Below are 16,544 nucleotides of genomic sequence, written 5' to 3'. Positions count from 1 at the left end.
CCCTCTCTGGGGTACCTGGTGCTGGCCACTGTCGGCAGACAGGATACTGGGCTAGATGGACCTTTGGTCTGACCCAGTACGGCCATTCTTATGTTCTTATGTCTCTGCCTGTCTCCAGGTGAAACAAAAACCAGGACTATGCAGCAGTTTAAAGACTCACAAGATGGTTTATTAGGTGAGGAGCTTTCGTGGGCCAGACCCACTTCCTCAGATCAAATAGTGGAAGAAAATTGTCACAACCATAGATACCAAAGGATACAATGAAAACAAATGAAAAGACATTACATGTACCTGTCTCCAGGGTTCCTCACTGCTGCTAATTCGAATCAGCCTCAAGACACAATGGCTGTTTCCTCGTTATCTTCAAAGTTTCCACTTCTTGATCACCTGGGCATCTGTGATGGCTCTCCCTCCCTCCCCCCTCCCTTCACCCCACACAATGGTGCAGTTTCACACAAGCGCCCTAATTACTAAACGACACAAATTAGTTTCAGGGGGGAGCTGAGTTAGTCTGAACAGGATAAATGTAAAAACCAACCAGTAGTCTGGTCGCATGTTACAGACTCACAACCCATGTAGATGGTACCAAATGAAACAAAATACAGGACTATGTAGCACTTTAAAAACTAACAAGATGGTTTATTAGATGATGAGCTTTTGTGGGCCAGACTCACTTCCTCAGATCAAAGTGGGTCTGGCCCACGAAAGCTCATCATCTAATAAACCATCTGGTTAGTCTTTAAAGTGCTGCACAGTCCTGTATTTTGTTTCAGCTACACCAGACTAACACGGCTCCATTTCTATCACTCTGGTACCAAATGAGTTTGTGATGCAGACGGGATGAACAACTTCATTTGTAATGCTAACGGAAAGCAAGGCCTTACAGGAACATTATCTACTCATGAGAGAAATAGAAGCTACAGACCTTACAAGCAAGGCATCAGACATGAAATTATACATCACACTAAGGCTACGTCTACACTGGCATGATTTTCCAGAAATGCTTTTAACGGAAAAGTTTTCTGTTAAAAGCATTTTCGGAAAAGTCGCGTCTAGATTGGCAGGATGCTTTTCCGCAAAAGCACTTTTTGTGGAAAAGCGTCCGTGGCCAATCTAGACGCGGTTTTCCGCAAAAAAGCCCCGATCGCCATTTTTGCGATCGGGGCTTTTTTGTGGAAAACAATACTATGCTGTCTACACTGGCCCTTTTGCGCAAAAGTCTTTCGGAAAAAGACTTGTGCCCGAACAGGAGCAGCATAGTATTTCCGAAAAAGCGCTGATGATTTTACAGGAGATCGTCAGTGCTTTTCCGGAAATTCAAGCGGCCAGTGTAGACAGCTGGCAAGTTTTTCCGCAAAATCAGATGATTTTGCGGAAAAACTTGCCCGTCTAGACACAGCCCACCAGTCTTATAGCCAATACTAACGAACGGGTCGTCTGCAGAAGGGGCCGTGCCCACGAAAGCTCACGATCCCATCGGCACGGTTTGTTAGGCTATAAAGTGCCACCAGCCCACGTGGTGGTTTTGAAGTCTGCCCTGTGACAGACGGACTCCGCTGCCCCCGGAAGCGTCTCAAAGAGACATTTTTGCTACGTTGCTAAAGGGGGGGACCCTTCAGCACAAAGCCACTGCAGAGTGTGCGAGGGACGGGCTGTGTTAGCGAGGTCCCAGGGCTCCGCTAGAGGGAGCCAGGAGCCAGAGGAATGTATTTCTTCTGCTGGATAAACTAGACTCGTGCCAGGGGCCTGGGAGCCCAGCAGCCCTGGGCATGGCGACCGGTGCCCCACACTTCAGCCTCCCCTGCCCTGCCCTGCCCTGCCCTGGCTTGAGGTCACCTCTGAGGCACAGAGAGCCAGGGGGCTGCCCTGCCCCCCTGACTCAGCTTGGCCCCCCTGCCCCGGCAGCCTCACCCGCTGCCCACAAGCCCCTCCCTGCATCCCACTGGAAGCCCCACCCTGGGCAATGGGTCTGCCCCATCTTGAGCCGGTCCCCAGCCACGGGACAGGCTATGCTGTGCCCCCCCCCCCCCCCCGCAAGGTGCAGCGGCAGGGCAAAGGGAGCAGGATGCAGGGGCAGGGCACAGGGGGCAGGAGGCAGGGGGCAGGGCACAGGGGGCAGGATGCAGGGGGCAGGGCACAGGTCTGGCGGACACCTTGCCTCTGAGGCACAAAACATCCAGCCACCCATGTCCTCCAAAACTTCCCAGTGACACCCATTTCTGCTCCCCTCCCCCCAGCCCGGCCCCCTCTCCCCAGCCCTGCCCTCTCCCTCCAGCTTGGCCCCCTCCTCACAGCTCTGCCCCCTCCCCCTCCCCCCAGCCCCCCCTCCCTCCACCCCCCCCCAGCTCTGCCCCCTCCCCCCAGCCCAGCCCCCTCTCCCCAGCCCTGCCCTCTCCCTCCAGCTTGGCCCCCTCCTCACAGCTCTGCCCCTTCCCTCCAGCCCTTCCCCCCCAGCTCTGCCCCCTCCCTCCAGCCCTCCCCCCCCCAGCTCTGCTCCCTTCCTCCTTCCCTTGACGACCCCCTGAAAAGCCCAGTCTCCCCCCACCTTCCTTTTCCTCCCACAGGCCCAGGGGTGGGGGCGGCGAGGTCACTGAGAATCAGGCTCTTGCTAATACATTTGCTGGGGTGAGCAAGCGGGCGAGCAAAGCTGAGAGCCCCCCGAAAAGATGGAGTGAGGGGTGTGAAAGAGCCCAGAGGCCCTTCACAAGAGGGGGTGGGGGAGAGACGGGGCTGCCTAAGGAGAACTTGGGGCCCAAACCCCAGCTGCCGGGCCCAGGGCTCCCCCCTCCCGCCCGGTCCGGAGTGCGGGAATGGCAGGGGGACCGGCCAGCCGGCTGCGTTTCCTCCCCGGCCGCCTCTGTGAAGGAACAGGAGTCGGAGCCTCCGCTCTCGCTGCCCCTCGCTCCGCCCTGGGCCGCCCCCCGGCGCTCCGGGCAAGAGGAGGGACTTTCCACCCCCTTTCGCCTTTTGCAGCGGCGGGAGGCTGGGCTGCAGCCTTTTAACCGCGTGGGAAGCCGGTCTGCACAGGAGTCGGAGCGGGGCGTTCGCAGCCGCCCGGACGGGAGGGCTCCCTGCCTGGGAAGGATGCAGCCGGAGTATCCCCTGCCGGCCGCCGCGCTGCGCATCCTGCCTCCCGGCTGCGAGCAAGGAGGCTGCAGCTCGCTGGGGCCGGGGCTGGCTCCGTGCTGCAGCTCAGAGCCCCTCCAGAGCGGCAGGCCGAGCGCGGGCACCGGGGTCCCCCCGCCGGCGGGCGAAGCCACCAAGCCGCCCTACAGCTACATCGCCCTCATCGCCATGGCTATCCAGAGCAGCCCGGAGCAGCGCGCCACCCTGAGCGGCATCTACCGCTACATCATGGGCCGCTTCGCCTTCTACCGGGACCACCGGCAGGGCTGGCAGAACAGCATCCGCCACAACCTCTCGCTCAACGAGTGCTTCGTCAAGGTGCCCCGCGACGCCCAGAAACCCGGCAAGGGCAACTACTGGACGCTGGACCCCGACTGCCACGACATGTTCGAGAACGGCAGCTTCCTGCGCCGCCGGCGCCGCTTCACCCGCCAGCGCGGCCCGGACGGGGGGGCCCCGGGGGCGCGGCGGAAGCCGCCCAAGGGCCGGGCCCGGCAGAGCCCCCGGCTCTCGGAGATCAAGACGGAGAGCGGCCGCGCCTCGCCTGTGCCCGCCGGCCAGCCGCTCGGCTCGTGGGGGGGGCCGGCTCCCGCCTCGGAGGGCCAAAGGGGGGCCAAGGGGTGCGAGAAGCCCAGCCGCCCTTGCTCAGAGCAGCCAGGCCAGGCCGGCCTCCTGAACCCCAGGAAACACCCCCCGAAAGCCAGGCAGGCCTGTCTGTACCCGACGGACGGGCTGGGCTTTGAGAAGCAGCCCGGCTACCCAGGCCTTGAGGGCCCCTTGCTGGAGACGCCGGGCCACGAGCCCCCCCGGCTGAAGGAGACTCTTTTTGGGGGGCTTCAGCCCCCCCTCCAGATAGTTCATCCCCAGCACGCAGCCCCCGGGGAGCGAGGGAGCCAGCAGCCCCCCCAGCTGAGTGGGGAGGTCAAGGAACCGCCGCCAGGCCCGACCGTGGCTCCCGCCAGCGAGCTGGAACGTAAGGAGCTCGTGCCGTGCACCCTGGGGCTGGCCCAGCCCTTCGGCCAGGGGGCCCCCATGTTCCCAGCCCTGCTGGGGCCCAGCAAGCCCCCGCTGGCCTGCAGCCGGCAGCCCTCGCCCGCCTGCGACGGCTACGTCCCCCCGGCGCTGCCCGTCTTCGGCTCCTTCGGCTGCTCGGGCGCCGCCGAGCCCCGGGCCGGCAACTTCCAGTGCCGGGTGCAGGCGCTGAGCTTCTGCGTCAACGAGCGGGCCTGCGGCAACGCCCTGGAGCACCTCCTGAGCGCGGCCCCGAGCGCGGCGCCCGGCGCCCCCCTCCCGCCGGCCTCCTTCCGACCCGCCGCCCAGCTGCAGGGTGAGCAGAAGGAGGCCTGGGCTGGGGGCTCCTTCGCCCTGCCGGGGGGAACCGGCTACCAGCTGGGGCTGCCCCACTGCCTCTACAGGACACCCGGCATGTTCTTCTTTGAGTGACGGGCCCTGCCCGGGACAGACGCGGGGCCCAGGCCGCCCCGGCCATCCCGCCTGGCCCCACGGGACGGACGCGCCATGTAAGTTATTCCCACCCGCTGCTTCCTGCCCGGCCTGGCGGCGCCAAGAGGGACCCGGGCTCCCCGGAGAAACCGCCGCTGCCAGGGCCCTTTGCCACGAGACTAGCGCCCTGCGTGAGACGGGCTGACGGGAGCTGTGTCCTGGCCAGTGGAATAAAATGCAGACCCCCCTGCTTCCTGCCTCCGTGTCTGCCTCGGGGGTGGGGGGCATCCTGCTGAGGGGCAGGCGGGACCGAGGAGGGGAGAAGGTGCCGTTTGGGGTCCGCTGGTTCTCCCGCGCCCTGCGCCTTGGGTTGTCATGTACACCCGCGTCTCATGGCACCACGCGGGTGTTCTCCGCTCACCCCTGCAGGCGTACGGCACAGCCTGCCCTGCTGTCAGGAGCACGGTACACCCTGCCCCAGTATCAGGTACATAGTTCACCCTGCCCCAGTGTCAGGCACACAGTACACCCTGCCCTGCTGTCAGGTGCACAGTACACCCTGCCCCAGTGTCAGGCACATGGTTCACCCTTCCCCAGTGTCAGGCACACACTACACCCTGCCCTGCTGTCAGGTGCACAGTACATCCTGCCCCAGTGTCAGGCACGTGGTTCACCCTTCCCCAATATCAGGCGCACAGTACACCCTGCACACCCTGCCCCGGTGTCAGGTGCACAGCACACCCTGGCCTGGTGACAGGTGCAGGGTATGTGCTCTGCGTGGCACCCAGCGGGCTCCATGGACAGCGTTCCTTAGGGGGTGAGCTGACCGGGCCAGGCAGGCGCCCGGGTGATGTCTCAGGCTGCTGTACTCAAAGCCCCGCTTGACAGCGACTCACTGTGGGCCAGTCACCAAGGCCGGTGGCCCAGGTCCTCGAGGGGCCGGGGCTGCTCGGGGCCGAGTGTGTGAGGGCGGAGGGTGTGCGGCCGCCCCGGCGACCAGGCCCCGGCGAGGCGCAAGAGGCAGCTTCGGAAAAGTGCTGCCCATCCCGCCGGGGCCAAGCCCCCTCGGTGACAGGGGCCCTGCGAGACCCTCGCCAGGGCCCAGGAATCCTGTCACCGGCTGCCAGTGGGCAGGATGCAGAGAATCGGGCCCCCTGGCAGCGGGAAGGCTGTTCCCTCGGCAGGGCGGGGGGCAGCTGTGTGCAGCCCCGGCAGGCCGGGCGAGGGGCAGACCCCGCCTCAGACACCCCAGGCCTCTGGCTGGGCGCTGCCGGGCCGGGGACGGCCCCGTGCAGGGGAAAGTGCCTGCGGGTTTGCTGAATTCTTCCCGCGTTGCTCAGCCGGGTGCTGCGGGCGAGGCCCCTCCGGGCTGAGTCACTGCCCTGTCCTGCTGGCGTGGTGCCGGGGTGGAAGTGTGCGGGGGCAGGGCCCGGCAGCGCCTGGCCTGGGGCAGCAGAACCCTACGTGTGCTGGGCGGAGGCCGAATCCCCTGGCTGCAAAAAGCCCAGAGCACAGCAGCCCCCCGCCTCTGGAAGCCCTTGCCAGGCCCTGACCCCTCTCCCAGCACTGGGGGCTGTGCTCCCCCAGCCGGTGCCGTTCTCATGCATCTGGGCAGCACCCATGCACATCTGGGGCCGGAGCCTGGCTTTTCTTCATCACCTGCCCCATGGCAGACGGGCCAGAGCAGCCCCCAGGGGGACAGGCCCGCACTGAGCCTGGGCCACGTCCGCGCCCCCCTGCTGCCCCCTCGCGAAGGCCGGTGCCGCCCCTCGCGTGCTCTGCGGGCAGCCGGCGCGGTGGGGGAGAATTTCCAGGCTGCCCAGGGGACGAGAGGAATAGAACCGGCCACCAGGGGAACGGGACGGGTTAGCCCAGGCGTCCCCCGCGTGGGGACCTGTGAGACCCAGGGCTGAAACGCTGCTGCCAGGAAGGGCAGCTGGAATTCCCCAGCGGCCGGGGGTAGAAGAGCCCAAGGGCCTTTCGGGGCACGTGGGGACATCGCAAACGGGGCTGGTCGTTCCGGCCACGCGGCAAAGCCAAGTGCTGGCTGCACCTCCGAGGCGGGTGGCAGGGCAGCCTCAGACCCGGAGCACACTGCCCCAGCCCGTCCCGCCCCCTCTGCCCCACCTGGGTGGGCCACCCGGCCTGCCAGGGTGAGGGGGCTAGAAGGGCCACACGCCGCCTGCTTGCCCCAGGTCCAGCCAGGCAGCTGGGAGCAGGTGGTCTCCTCCCCAGGCCTTCCTCACCAGGAGCCAGCCCCCACCCCCCGAACCGGTGCCGGGAGATTTTAGACCTCAGCCCACCGGGGGCTGTGCCCTGCGGTTCAGCTGGTGGCGACAAGCCGCCGGGCGAGAGTCTCTCTTGACAACCTGGCTCCCGGAGCTGGGGCTTTGGGACGTGGCGAGCACTGGCGCCCTGGCAAACGCCTCAGGTGCTGCTCCGCGGCCCCCGGCCTGTGCGGGAAGCAGCGCCCCGCCGGCCGCGCACGTGGCAGGCTCCGAGCGGCCAGCAGGGTGCTTGAGTGCAGCTCCGCCGCGTGTGGCCAGCGCCACGCTGCAGCCACGCCCCTGGGGGGGTCCAGCAGGGTCCACAGAGGCCGTGGCAGGGCCCGGACGCCAGGGTCTTATCGTTTTTGGTCGTGCCCAGAATGGGACAAGCAGAGCTGTCCCTGCATATGGGGGGGCTCAGGGGGTCATGGGGGCCTGGGAGGCTAGTGGGGGGCCTGGCACTGGCAACAGTGAGTCACCTGGCCCCAGCCTGTCCCACCCTCCTCTGCCCCACCTCCACTCCATCTCTGCCCTCAAGCCGCTGCCCTCCACCTGCCTCTTCCTGCCCCTGCTCCCCCAAACTCCTGCCCCACCTCCTTCCAGCTTCCGCCCCTCCCCTGCACGACTCCGGGAGCCAGCGGGGGGGGGGGGGCAGAGACGGGTCTCTTGCTGCCAGCACCAGGCCCCCACTAACTCCCCAGGCCCCCAAGTCCCTCCAAAGCGCGGGGCCCGGGGCTGTGCCCTGGCGTGTCCTATGGACGGGACGGCTCTGAGAACAGCAGCCCAGGCACTGGTGGAGCCGGGCCCCCGGGCCCACGTCGCTGCCTGCCGTGGGAGGGCGATGGACGCCCAGGGCGTTGCCGTGCCGACAAGCCCCCAGCCTAGCCAGCCTAGCCAGAGCCTTCCTCCGAGGCCGCAAAGCCCCGGCCACTCACCTGACGACCCCCGGGGCGAAAGGCCGGGCAGCGACTGGCCCTGGGCGAGGGCCGCAGCCGCCTGGAAACCCAGCACCAAGACGAGAACCCCCGGGCCGTCCCCATGAGGACTAACCTGCTCAGAGCACGGGGACGAGGGGAGCCCCGCTGCTTGCGAAGGGCACAGCCGGGCGAGACGGACTCGGGGCTCTCCCCGCGCCCGGCGTGGGCGGGTGAAATGCCTCGCTCGCGGCCAGGCAGCACTAGGCCCTACAGTCGGGCAGAGGAGCATCACGTGGCAGAGAAATTCGGTGTCGCCGGCGTCTGTGTGTTTACCGACTCGTTAAGGTTTGCCTGGGGAGAAGTGATGCATGCGCTCCCATACGCCTCTTTCCTGTGGGGATGGGACAACTGACCAACTTTCTCTACCCAATGCATTTCCCCCGCTAGGCCTGGCTGGGCCCCCGGCATGGACCTGCCTCTCCTGGTACCTGGCACTGTGTCTTATCGAGGGATCATTTGGGGGATACGAGGGTCAGAGGCCTCCCTCCGCAGATTGGTGTGAATCCCCTCAGAAGAGTGTGGCCAGCAGCAGCCTTTTGGCCCTGTGTAGGAGGGAAGGGAGCTGTTTCCAGCTGCAGGAGGGTGGAGGTGGGAGGTAAGAATGATTTGGTCCATATATTGGAGAAGTCATCTCTTCCCTCCCTCTCTCTTCTCTCGCTCCCCTATGGCTGGAAGCAGCTTGTCCCTTCCCTCCTGCAGCCTGGAAAGGCAGCTAAGACTTCCAGGCTGCTGCTGGTCACTGACATAACCCAGCCACCTCCTGTCCCATGGCTAACGTATTGGCAGGAAGGGGTTGAGCCCTAAGGCTACATTGTGCTCCAGGGCTCAGAGAATCTCTCCGCAGGGACTTCAGCAAACCTGGCCAGAGAGGCGGCTCAGCAGAGAGGGTACCTGGGGGCCAGAGCAGCCCCTGGTGGGTCCCTGGTGAGGCCAGTGGATGAAGGGGATACTGAGCCCTAGCCCGGGAGGCTGCTGGGGGTCTGCAGGGTTGGGGCACCGACAGGCTGGAAATAGCTTCCTCCCTGTGGCTGCAGAGCTCAGCTGAGGGGCGGAGAAGCTTCCCCAGGCCAGTGCTGTGGGGGCTTTGGCACATGCGGGGCTTGGCTCCCCCTGGGCTGAGCTCAGAGCTGTAGGGCCTTGGGCTTTCCCTGGGGGCCTGTTCAGCCAGAGGCAGTGGGGGGAGGAAGGAGCCTGCCAGCCAGGCTGGTGGGGAGCTGAGGGATCGGACCAGGGGCTGGGTCTCTGTGCGGGAGGGGGGCGCGGCGGGGGAATTGAACAGGCTCAGCAGGGAGAAGACAGCGAGAGTGGCAGTGTGGAGCAGGCCAAAGGGTGGGCAGCAGAGGAGACGTGTCACCGGCCATCCGCTGTTGCCTGTCTGCACTCACCAGTCAGACCGAGCAGGTCGCCAGTGCTGGCTGCAAACGTGGCGGGGCGGCCGTGGAGTGGCTACTGGCCACGAGCCAGCACACGGCAGGGACTGCCCTCGTGGACAGCACAGGGAGTGGCTGGTCCAATGCTGCAGTTTTGCTCGACCACCAGCCTTGAATTCCCCCCCGCCCCTATCGTCAGCCACGGCCCCCCCAGCGCACTCACCACTAGTGGGTGGCTGGCTGGCGAGCAAGGATCCGGCCAGTAGAACCCACCTGTGCTGATGTGATGGGCGACACAGAAAATATGGGACAATTGGTCCATTTTTTAAAAAAAGTAGCAACACCGGCAGAAAGGCTTAAATACGAGACTTGTATTTAAAACAGGACTTCTGGTCCCCCTAAGCACTGGGCGTGACGATATCTTGTAGCAGGGAGTTCCACAGGTTAGCTGCGGCACACAGCCTGAGTTCCCCTCCGTTGGTCTCTGGCTGGTGGAGGGACACGCAGACACATACAGGAGTGACACGCCCAAGAAGCCTTATTTTCTAAGCCTCATTGACACGCTGAGAACTGTTTGCTCCTCTATTGTCCTAGAGCCAGGAATGTCAGCGCCTCAACCTCCTCAAATGCCCCAAAGACCAAACTCAGGGCAGAGCTTCATGGCCCCGAGCCCAGGGGAGGGCAGAGCGTGGCTGGGAAGCGGGGCCAGGGGGAGCAATCCGAAGAGAAGGGCAGAGACAGGAGGCGAACGACCCGGGAGCACAAAGTCTGGGCGGTGACCGAGCCCCACGCCTGGGTGACCGGCAGCGTCCGGGCTGGAGAGGGAGCTGGGCAGGAAAGGGGAGACGGCCCCGCACATGAACAGAGCCTGCAGGCCTGGGGCGCCCCTGCCTCTCCTGGCGTTTTCCGAACCTCCCCCAGCTGTACGGGACACGCTGGGCCCCGCGTAGGGTGGGACTTGTCCCGGGGGTCGCGCTAGGGAAGCATGAGCGTGTTGGGGGGGCTCCCTTCAAACCTGCTTTCCCCTCCTTTTGTCCCAACGCACCGGCCCTGCCGAGGAAACGGAACAGGAAACAAACTCTGCACTTTGCCCTGAGTCCCCTGGGCGCTGGGTCAGGGGCCCAACTGGGAGAGGGCCCCGGGGCCCGGCCGTTCCTCAGTTTCTCACCACGGAGAGCCGCAGCCGGAGGGAACTCGCGGTGGCTTCTTGGGGGAGAGGCAGGGCTGGCAGCGGTCGTGACCAAATGCATTTCGAGCTGCGTCACCCCCTGTGAACAAGCCCAGCCACCCCCCAGAGGGCGGCGAGGGGGCGCGATTCGTCATCCCAGGACTCGGGTCCAGGTTTTCCTTTTCTCCCTTTTTTTTTCCCAGTGAAAAACAATATTTTGGGCCCTAGCTCATGCTGGCGTCTGAAAAGCCGCCTGTGCGGGGAACGGCTGACCTCAGCTCCCTCCTTCTCACAGTCCCAGGGGCCCTGGAGGAAGCGAGCCCTGCCGAGCTGTGCCCAGGGGCCGTCTGGTTCCCACAGATCCGGGCCGGGCCTTTCACCCGCACGGAGGGGTTCCAGCGGCGGGGCTGGGAACGCGCTTTCTCCCCTGCAGCTGCCTCCTCTCTCGCCCTCCTCCCCCACAGTTTTCCACCCCGGGCTGGAGTCTCCAGCAGCGCGAGATAAGCAGCAGGAGCGCCGGGCGCCGCAGGTTCTGGGGATGGCCGAGCGCGTTTGCGGAGGGACCCCAAAAGCGGCGGCGGAAGGAGCCGAGCCGGGGGCTCCGTCCGGCTGCGTGGGGCCCGGGCGGCGTGTGCTGCTTGGACTGGTGCCGGTCCCACGGCAGGCCCGGGCCACACAGCAGCTCGAGAGGTTCTCGCGGTGTCTGGTTCCTGCCTGCATCTCCCGCAGCCACGGGCTGGGAAACCCAGTCGGCCCTGGGAGCAGGGCTGGGCAGAGACGGGGCTGCCGGCCCCACGGGAGCGGGGGCAGGGCAAAGAAAGCGTCTCCACTGGGCGCTCCTGGCCGCCTGCCGCGAGGGGGGCAGCGATGGAGCCCCCCACCCATGGGGGAGCCGGCTGAAGTGGAGATTTGCCTTGGGCATCGGAGTGCAACGGACAAGGCCTGGGACGCCGGGTTCGCCCTCGGCCTGACGCTCCTGTCCCAGCCCCGGTGCCAGCCTGGCACTGCCGGGTCTCTTCACAAGGGCGCGAGCGCAGCGCCAGGCCTGGGCCAGCCCCAGCCTGGAGGCAGCCCGACGGGACGCACCTCCGAGGCGCGGTTCATCCTCTGTCGCCAGGGCCTCTCCCAGCCCTCACCCGGCCAGAGCTCCCCTCCTCCTTCAGCCACGTGTCTTCTCAGCCCCCTCTCCGGCTCTTCAGCCTCTCTCCTGCGGCCCCCGGCCACACTGGGGAGCACCCGCCCCCTCTGCAGCCTGCTCCTTGCCATTGCTGAGTGACTAGCCCAGCGAGGGGCAACCGAGGCGAGGAGCAGCCTCCTCCATCGCCGCGGGCCCTGAGACCGTCCGGAGCGCGTGGGTCTCCCGGGCCAGGGCAGCGCGGCTCCCAGCGCTGGCATCCCTCGCCCGGGCAGGCTGCACCATCGCAGCGCTGGGGTGGGCGGCTCCGGGCTCGGGGTTCTTTGCGGGTGGGAGGCGGCAGAGATGGCGCGGTCGGGGCTGGCCTCTAAGGTGGGGCAGGCAAGGCTGGGAAGGGGAGTCTCCAGGCAAGGCAGGGCAGCTGGGAGGGAGCAGGACCAGGACTGGTCCCCGCTCAGGACCTGGAAGTTACCGGTCCAGGCCAGCCCGCTGCCGCCACTGGGTGCGCGTCTCTGGAGCGGAAGCAGGCTGAGCACGAAGCCGTCACCCCGGCTCCACGCTGCCCTCGGCCCCTCGGAGCCCTGCCGCTCGTCCAAATCACAGTGAAACCCCCACGTGTCAAACCCTCAAAAGGCCCCTCGAGGCCGCGAGGGGAGGCAGACCTGCTGCCCGAGCGCTGAGCCCCCCGTGCAGCCTGGCCCGGGGGAGTCGGCTCACGCCGGGACCTCCCCTCACTTGGGCTGGGCTCCGGGGCACGGGTCTCAGCCTCTCAGTGCTCCAGGAAACCTCGGGGAATCCTGCCCGGGTGGCCAGAGCTGCATTCTCAGGCCTGCCTCTGTCACTCCAGGGAACCCGGGAACCGACTGCCCCATGTCACGTCCGCTCCGTCCCCCACGGCACCCAAACCCAGGGGCACTGAGCCAGCGACACGGCCCCCAGGATCCTCAACTGGAGCCAGCCCGGACAGTCTGCCTGCCAGCCAGGCCCAAGCGGCCGCATGCAGAACTCAAGAACCTCTCTGGAACAGCACGAGTTGCTCTTAAGCCTCTCAAAGGAGACCCAATTCCAGGCAAGGGGAACGACCGTCTGTTCACCGCTGCCTTGTGAATAGAACCAAACCGGGTCTTGTCGGACACTAGCCAGCTCATCAAGCTTCCCTCTAATTTTTTCCATCTGTGTGCGGAATAATTTTATGCACCCAAGGCATGTGCGGATGTGCACCACCCCAAGAAACACAAACCTCGCTGTGGGCACTCTGTTAAGCAGCTGGGTGGCCCTGGAATCTGTCCTGAGAGGCTGCATCGGTGCCCAGCCTACAGGGAACTCTGCTGCTCATGCCGGGGTGGGGTGGGAAGCCCGTCTCTGCTTCGTCCGGCGCTCTGCTCTCCCGCTCGCCGAGCAGCCCCAGCTTTGATCAGGGCGGGCGGCTCTGCCCAAGGGGCGAGGGCATTCCTTGTCCCTACCCACTAGGCGCCCCCACCCCGGACTCTGCACAGCTGCCCATGTGCCCTTCCGAGAAGCAGCGCTTCCAGGAGCCGAGCTTTGGGAGGGGATCGCTTTGATCCCAGCTGCTGCTTTTGGAGCTGCGGGTTCAAACACCTGCCACTCCCCCCCTGCTCTCGTCACCCCCCCCCCCAGCCAGCGCGGGGCCCAGGGCTCTGCCTCCTCCCATCCGTCCGGTTCCACCTTGCAGCGGAGGCGGGAGCCATCCTGGGAACGGGGGCTGCACAGAAGGCCGGCATCCGTCCAGGCCACCCACCGAGCGCCGAGCAGCCGGGCGGGCGGAAGAGCAGCGAGGGCGGGGGACCATGAGCCTTGTGCTGGAGAGACGCCAGGCACTGGCTAGGAGAGGGGCTGGGACAGAGGGGGGCCAGTCCTGGGAGCCCCCCCCCGAGCCCCTCTCTAGATGGGCCCCAACGTGTGTCCGGCTGTAGCCCATCCCGATTTGCTGGGGCAAAGCTCTGGCTGGTGGAAGGTGGCGCAGTCCCACGGGGTCAAGGGAGATCAGAGGGAGGACGACTCTCCGGCCGGCCGAGGAACGCACTGGGCCACGGGCCCGCTGGCCAGAGCCCCTGGCGGCCACCGGCGGCCCCCCTGCTCTGAGCCCGTGCTGGGAGGGACAGGGGCCTGCTCTCAGTTCCACCCCCCGGCATCGTCCGGAGAATGTGGCTGCACCGCCCTGCTGCGTGGCACCCCAGGGGCTGTGGGCCTGGGGCACGGGCAGTGCTGTCTAGCGGCTAGAGCCCGCTGGCTCAAAGACCTGGCTTCTAGGCCCAGCTCAGCCCCCATCCTTGCTCCTTTCTCTGCTGCTGTTTCATGCCCTTCCCAGCCCCTCGGAGGGGTTCAGGGCGAGCGCTGCGGAGCGAGTGCAGAACAACACCCGCCCGGGAAGCAAAGAGGGGCTGGACCCACGGCGATCCTGCCAGCCCGCACCCCGGCCGGCCTCCGCTTCCCGCCACTCGCAAGTTCACGGGAGTGGCTCCAGGCTGGCCGCACACGGCCAAGTGGGAGCCAGGCCCGCTGGGTCCGGAGTCAACGCGTCCACCCCGCGAGCTAACCAGGAACGCCGCCATGGGCCGGCCTGCCCCGGGGCCAGCGGGCCGGTCGCTCAGAGCCCTGCTTTCTGGGCAGCCCACACGGCACCCGGAGGAGGAGGGGGGGGGGCGGTGCCTTTGCTTTGGCCCTGCTGCGGGCGGGGACATGGCTGCCTTGGGGGACCCTGGGGCTCTCACCAGGCAGGTGCTCAGAGCGCAGGGAGAAACGCTGCAGCCTGCTGGTCTTGAGATGCTCCTGGAGGGAGCAGGGCCCGGCAGAGGGACGCCCTAGGGCCCGGCAGAGAGATGCCCTAGGGCCCGGCAGAGGGACGCCCTAGGGCCCCTCGCCCCACGCTGGGGGTCAGATCCCACGTGGCGGGGGGGCTGCTGCCTCACCTTGCCCCACTGACAGGTTTGGGGAGCTGTAGCAGGGGATAAGGAACCCGCGTGCTGATTGGGCGGTCGGGGGCCTGGGTCCCACCCCCCCAGAAGCAGTGGTGCCTTCGGGCCCTGCGTGGCCCAGGGCTGGGTTCTGGCTGGAGCCGGCTGGCGTGGCCAGCCCATCGCCACAGGGCTAAGTCAGCCAGAGGCCAACCCAAGCCGCCGACGCCGCCACCGCGGCCAGTAGCGGTTTGGATCCCCGGCGGGAGGCGATGCTTTGGGTAGCGGGAACTGCTCCCCCCCCCATGGCTTCAGGTACAAGGGAGAACCCGTCACCGCCTGGGCATTGTACGGGGGAGAAGCCGCCATCCCCCCCCCAGTTCCAGGCACCCACCCGCCCCCCCAGGCTCACTCCAGTAAGGTTTCCACCCTCCCCTCCCCTCGGGGCCCAGAGCCGGAGGGCGAGGGCTGTGCTCGGCCTGTGCCTGGCTGGCTGCACCGCCCCTGGCTCGGGGCCAGTTCTCGCCAGGCTCGGCCTCGGAGCGCCCAGCATCGATACCGAAAGCCGCGTCCGCGCCCGGGGACCTCAGGCTGGACAGGCCAAGGAAAACTGCCCCGCACTCAGCCCCGCCGGCCCTCCGGCGGCACAGCCCCCCGCCTGGGGTCCGGCGGCCGGGCGAGGCGCGTCCCTCCCTGCCCCCAGCCCACGGTGGCGGCTCGAATCCCCGCCTGCGCTCAGCTGCCAGGGACCAGACAGGAAGGAGACGTCAGCCGGCCGGAGCGTAACTCAAAGCAGATGGGGCCGCTGTGCTTGCCAGGGCTGCGGGGTGGTCACCGACAGGAACTGGTCAAAGGCTGTCAGCAGGAAACGGGCCGAGGAAACTCCCCGGGCTGGGGGAGATGGAACCAGTGCTCAGGCAGGTTTAACCACTGCAGGGCCAGTGCGCTCCCCCCCATGCGCTCTGGCTCTGTTCAAACCGCCCAGGCCAGGGCCCCGTGGCGAGGGCAGCTGGGGCGTTCTGGCCCACCCACCCAGAGGCACTGGCCTCGCTCCTGAGGTCCGGCTGCCTGGCAGGGAGCTGGGGGAGACAGATCCTGGCTGCAGGGAGGACAGGGAGAGAGAGGGGCCTGGCCCCAGGCCAGGAAGCGGGGGGTGCAACTGGGCACTGCTGCAGGGAAGTTCGCAGCGGCAAAGGCTGGAGCCCAGGCCGCAGGGGCGAAAGCGGCAGCGGTGCTGGAGCTGGCGCAGGGGAGGAGACGGGGCGGCAGCGCTGCGGTGGAAACGTCTGGCCACTGTCTGGCCACGCAGGGCCGGGGAAGCTGCCAGGCAGGCGCTGCTTGGAAAGGCCGAGTCTCCGGCCTGACTCACTCCCCTTCCTCCGTCAGAGGCCAGCGCTGGGAAACAGGCTCCCTCCGGCTCTGCGAGGCAGAGGCAGAGCGGCAAGGACAGAGACAGGGCGGGCGGCGCTCCAAGCCCAGCGGGGTGACGGCAGGGGAGAGGCCTCGCCTCACTGAGGAAGAGAGATTGGGGGGGGGGCGCGATGGAAGAGCTTAGAGCCGCTCGGGGCAGGGAAGGAGCCCAGGGCGAGCCCCACTGCTTGGTCACGGAGCCCAGCGCTCACGGGAGACAGCTCATCTCTGCTGCTGGAGGGCGCAGGGTAGCTTTCAGCAGGGAAACTGAGGCACGGTGGCCGTGCTCCCTCCCCCACAGCACTAACACGCCCAGGGCATGGGGGCAAGCTCTGGTCAGACAGCAGCCAACATCGCCCCATTGGTACAGGCCCCGGCTCCAGGCCTTGCTGGAGAGGGAGAGCCGCCGGGGCTGCTGTGACCTGCCTGAGTCTGCCCCAGGCCCCTCCCCATTGCTACCTGAGCGGAGACCCGCTAAGCTCACTGGACCCCAGCCCTCGCCCCCCAGGCGGCCGGAGCCCCGTCTGGCCCTTCCAGCCTGGCTGCAGCCCCCCACGCTGGTCCTCCCAGCCCCTCTGCTCAGTGCCCACGGGGCCCCCCTCAGCACCCCTGCCCCCCGAGGGCCCGCCTCTGCCAGCACCAAGCTTGCCCCGGCTGGAGGAGAACGGAGGAGCCAGACCAGAGCCAGCACCATGTCCCAAGCCGGGCGGGGGGACGGAAGGGGACACGCAGG

At 66.7% G+C, this 16,544-nt stretch overlaps 1 protein-coding gene across 1 annotated transcript; it reads left to right on the top strand.

The window, feature by feature from the left end:
- Positions 1 to 2,937: 2,937 nt before the first annotated feature.
- FOXS1 (forkhead box S1) lies at positions 2,938 to 4,815 on the top strand. The gene has a single exon (XM_075900861.2). The coding sequence runs from the start codon at positions 3,085 to 3,087 to the stop codon at positions 4,567 to 4,569; it is 1,485 nt and encodes a 494-aa protein (XP_075756976.2). The 5' UTR covers positions 2,938 to 3,084; the 3' UTR covers positions 4,570 to 4,815.
- Positions 4,816 to 16,544: the final 11,729 nt, after the last annotated feature.

Source organism: Pelodiscus sinensis, chromosome 17 (genome assembly GCF_052426305.1).
Source record: "Pelodiscus sinensis isolate ZL-2025 chromosome 17, ASM5242630v1, whole genome shotgun sequence".
Taxonomy (NCBI): Eukaryota; Metazoa; Chordata; order Testudines; family Trionychidae; genus Pelodiscus; species Pelodiscus sinensis.
Note: the sequence above shows the minus strand (reverse complement) of the source record. Positions and strands in the feature narration are given on the sequence as shown.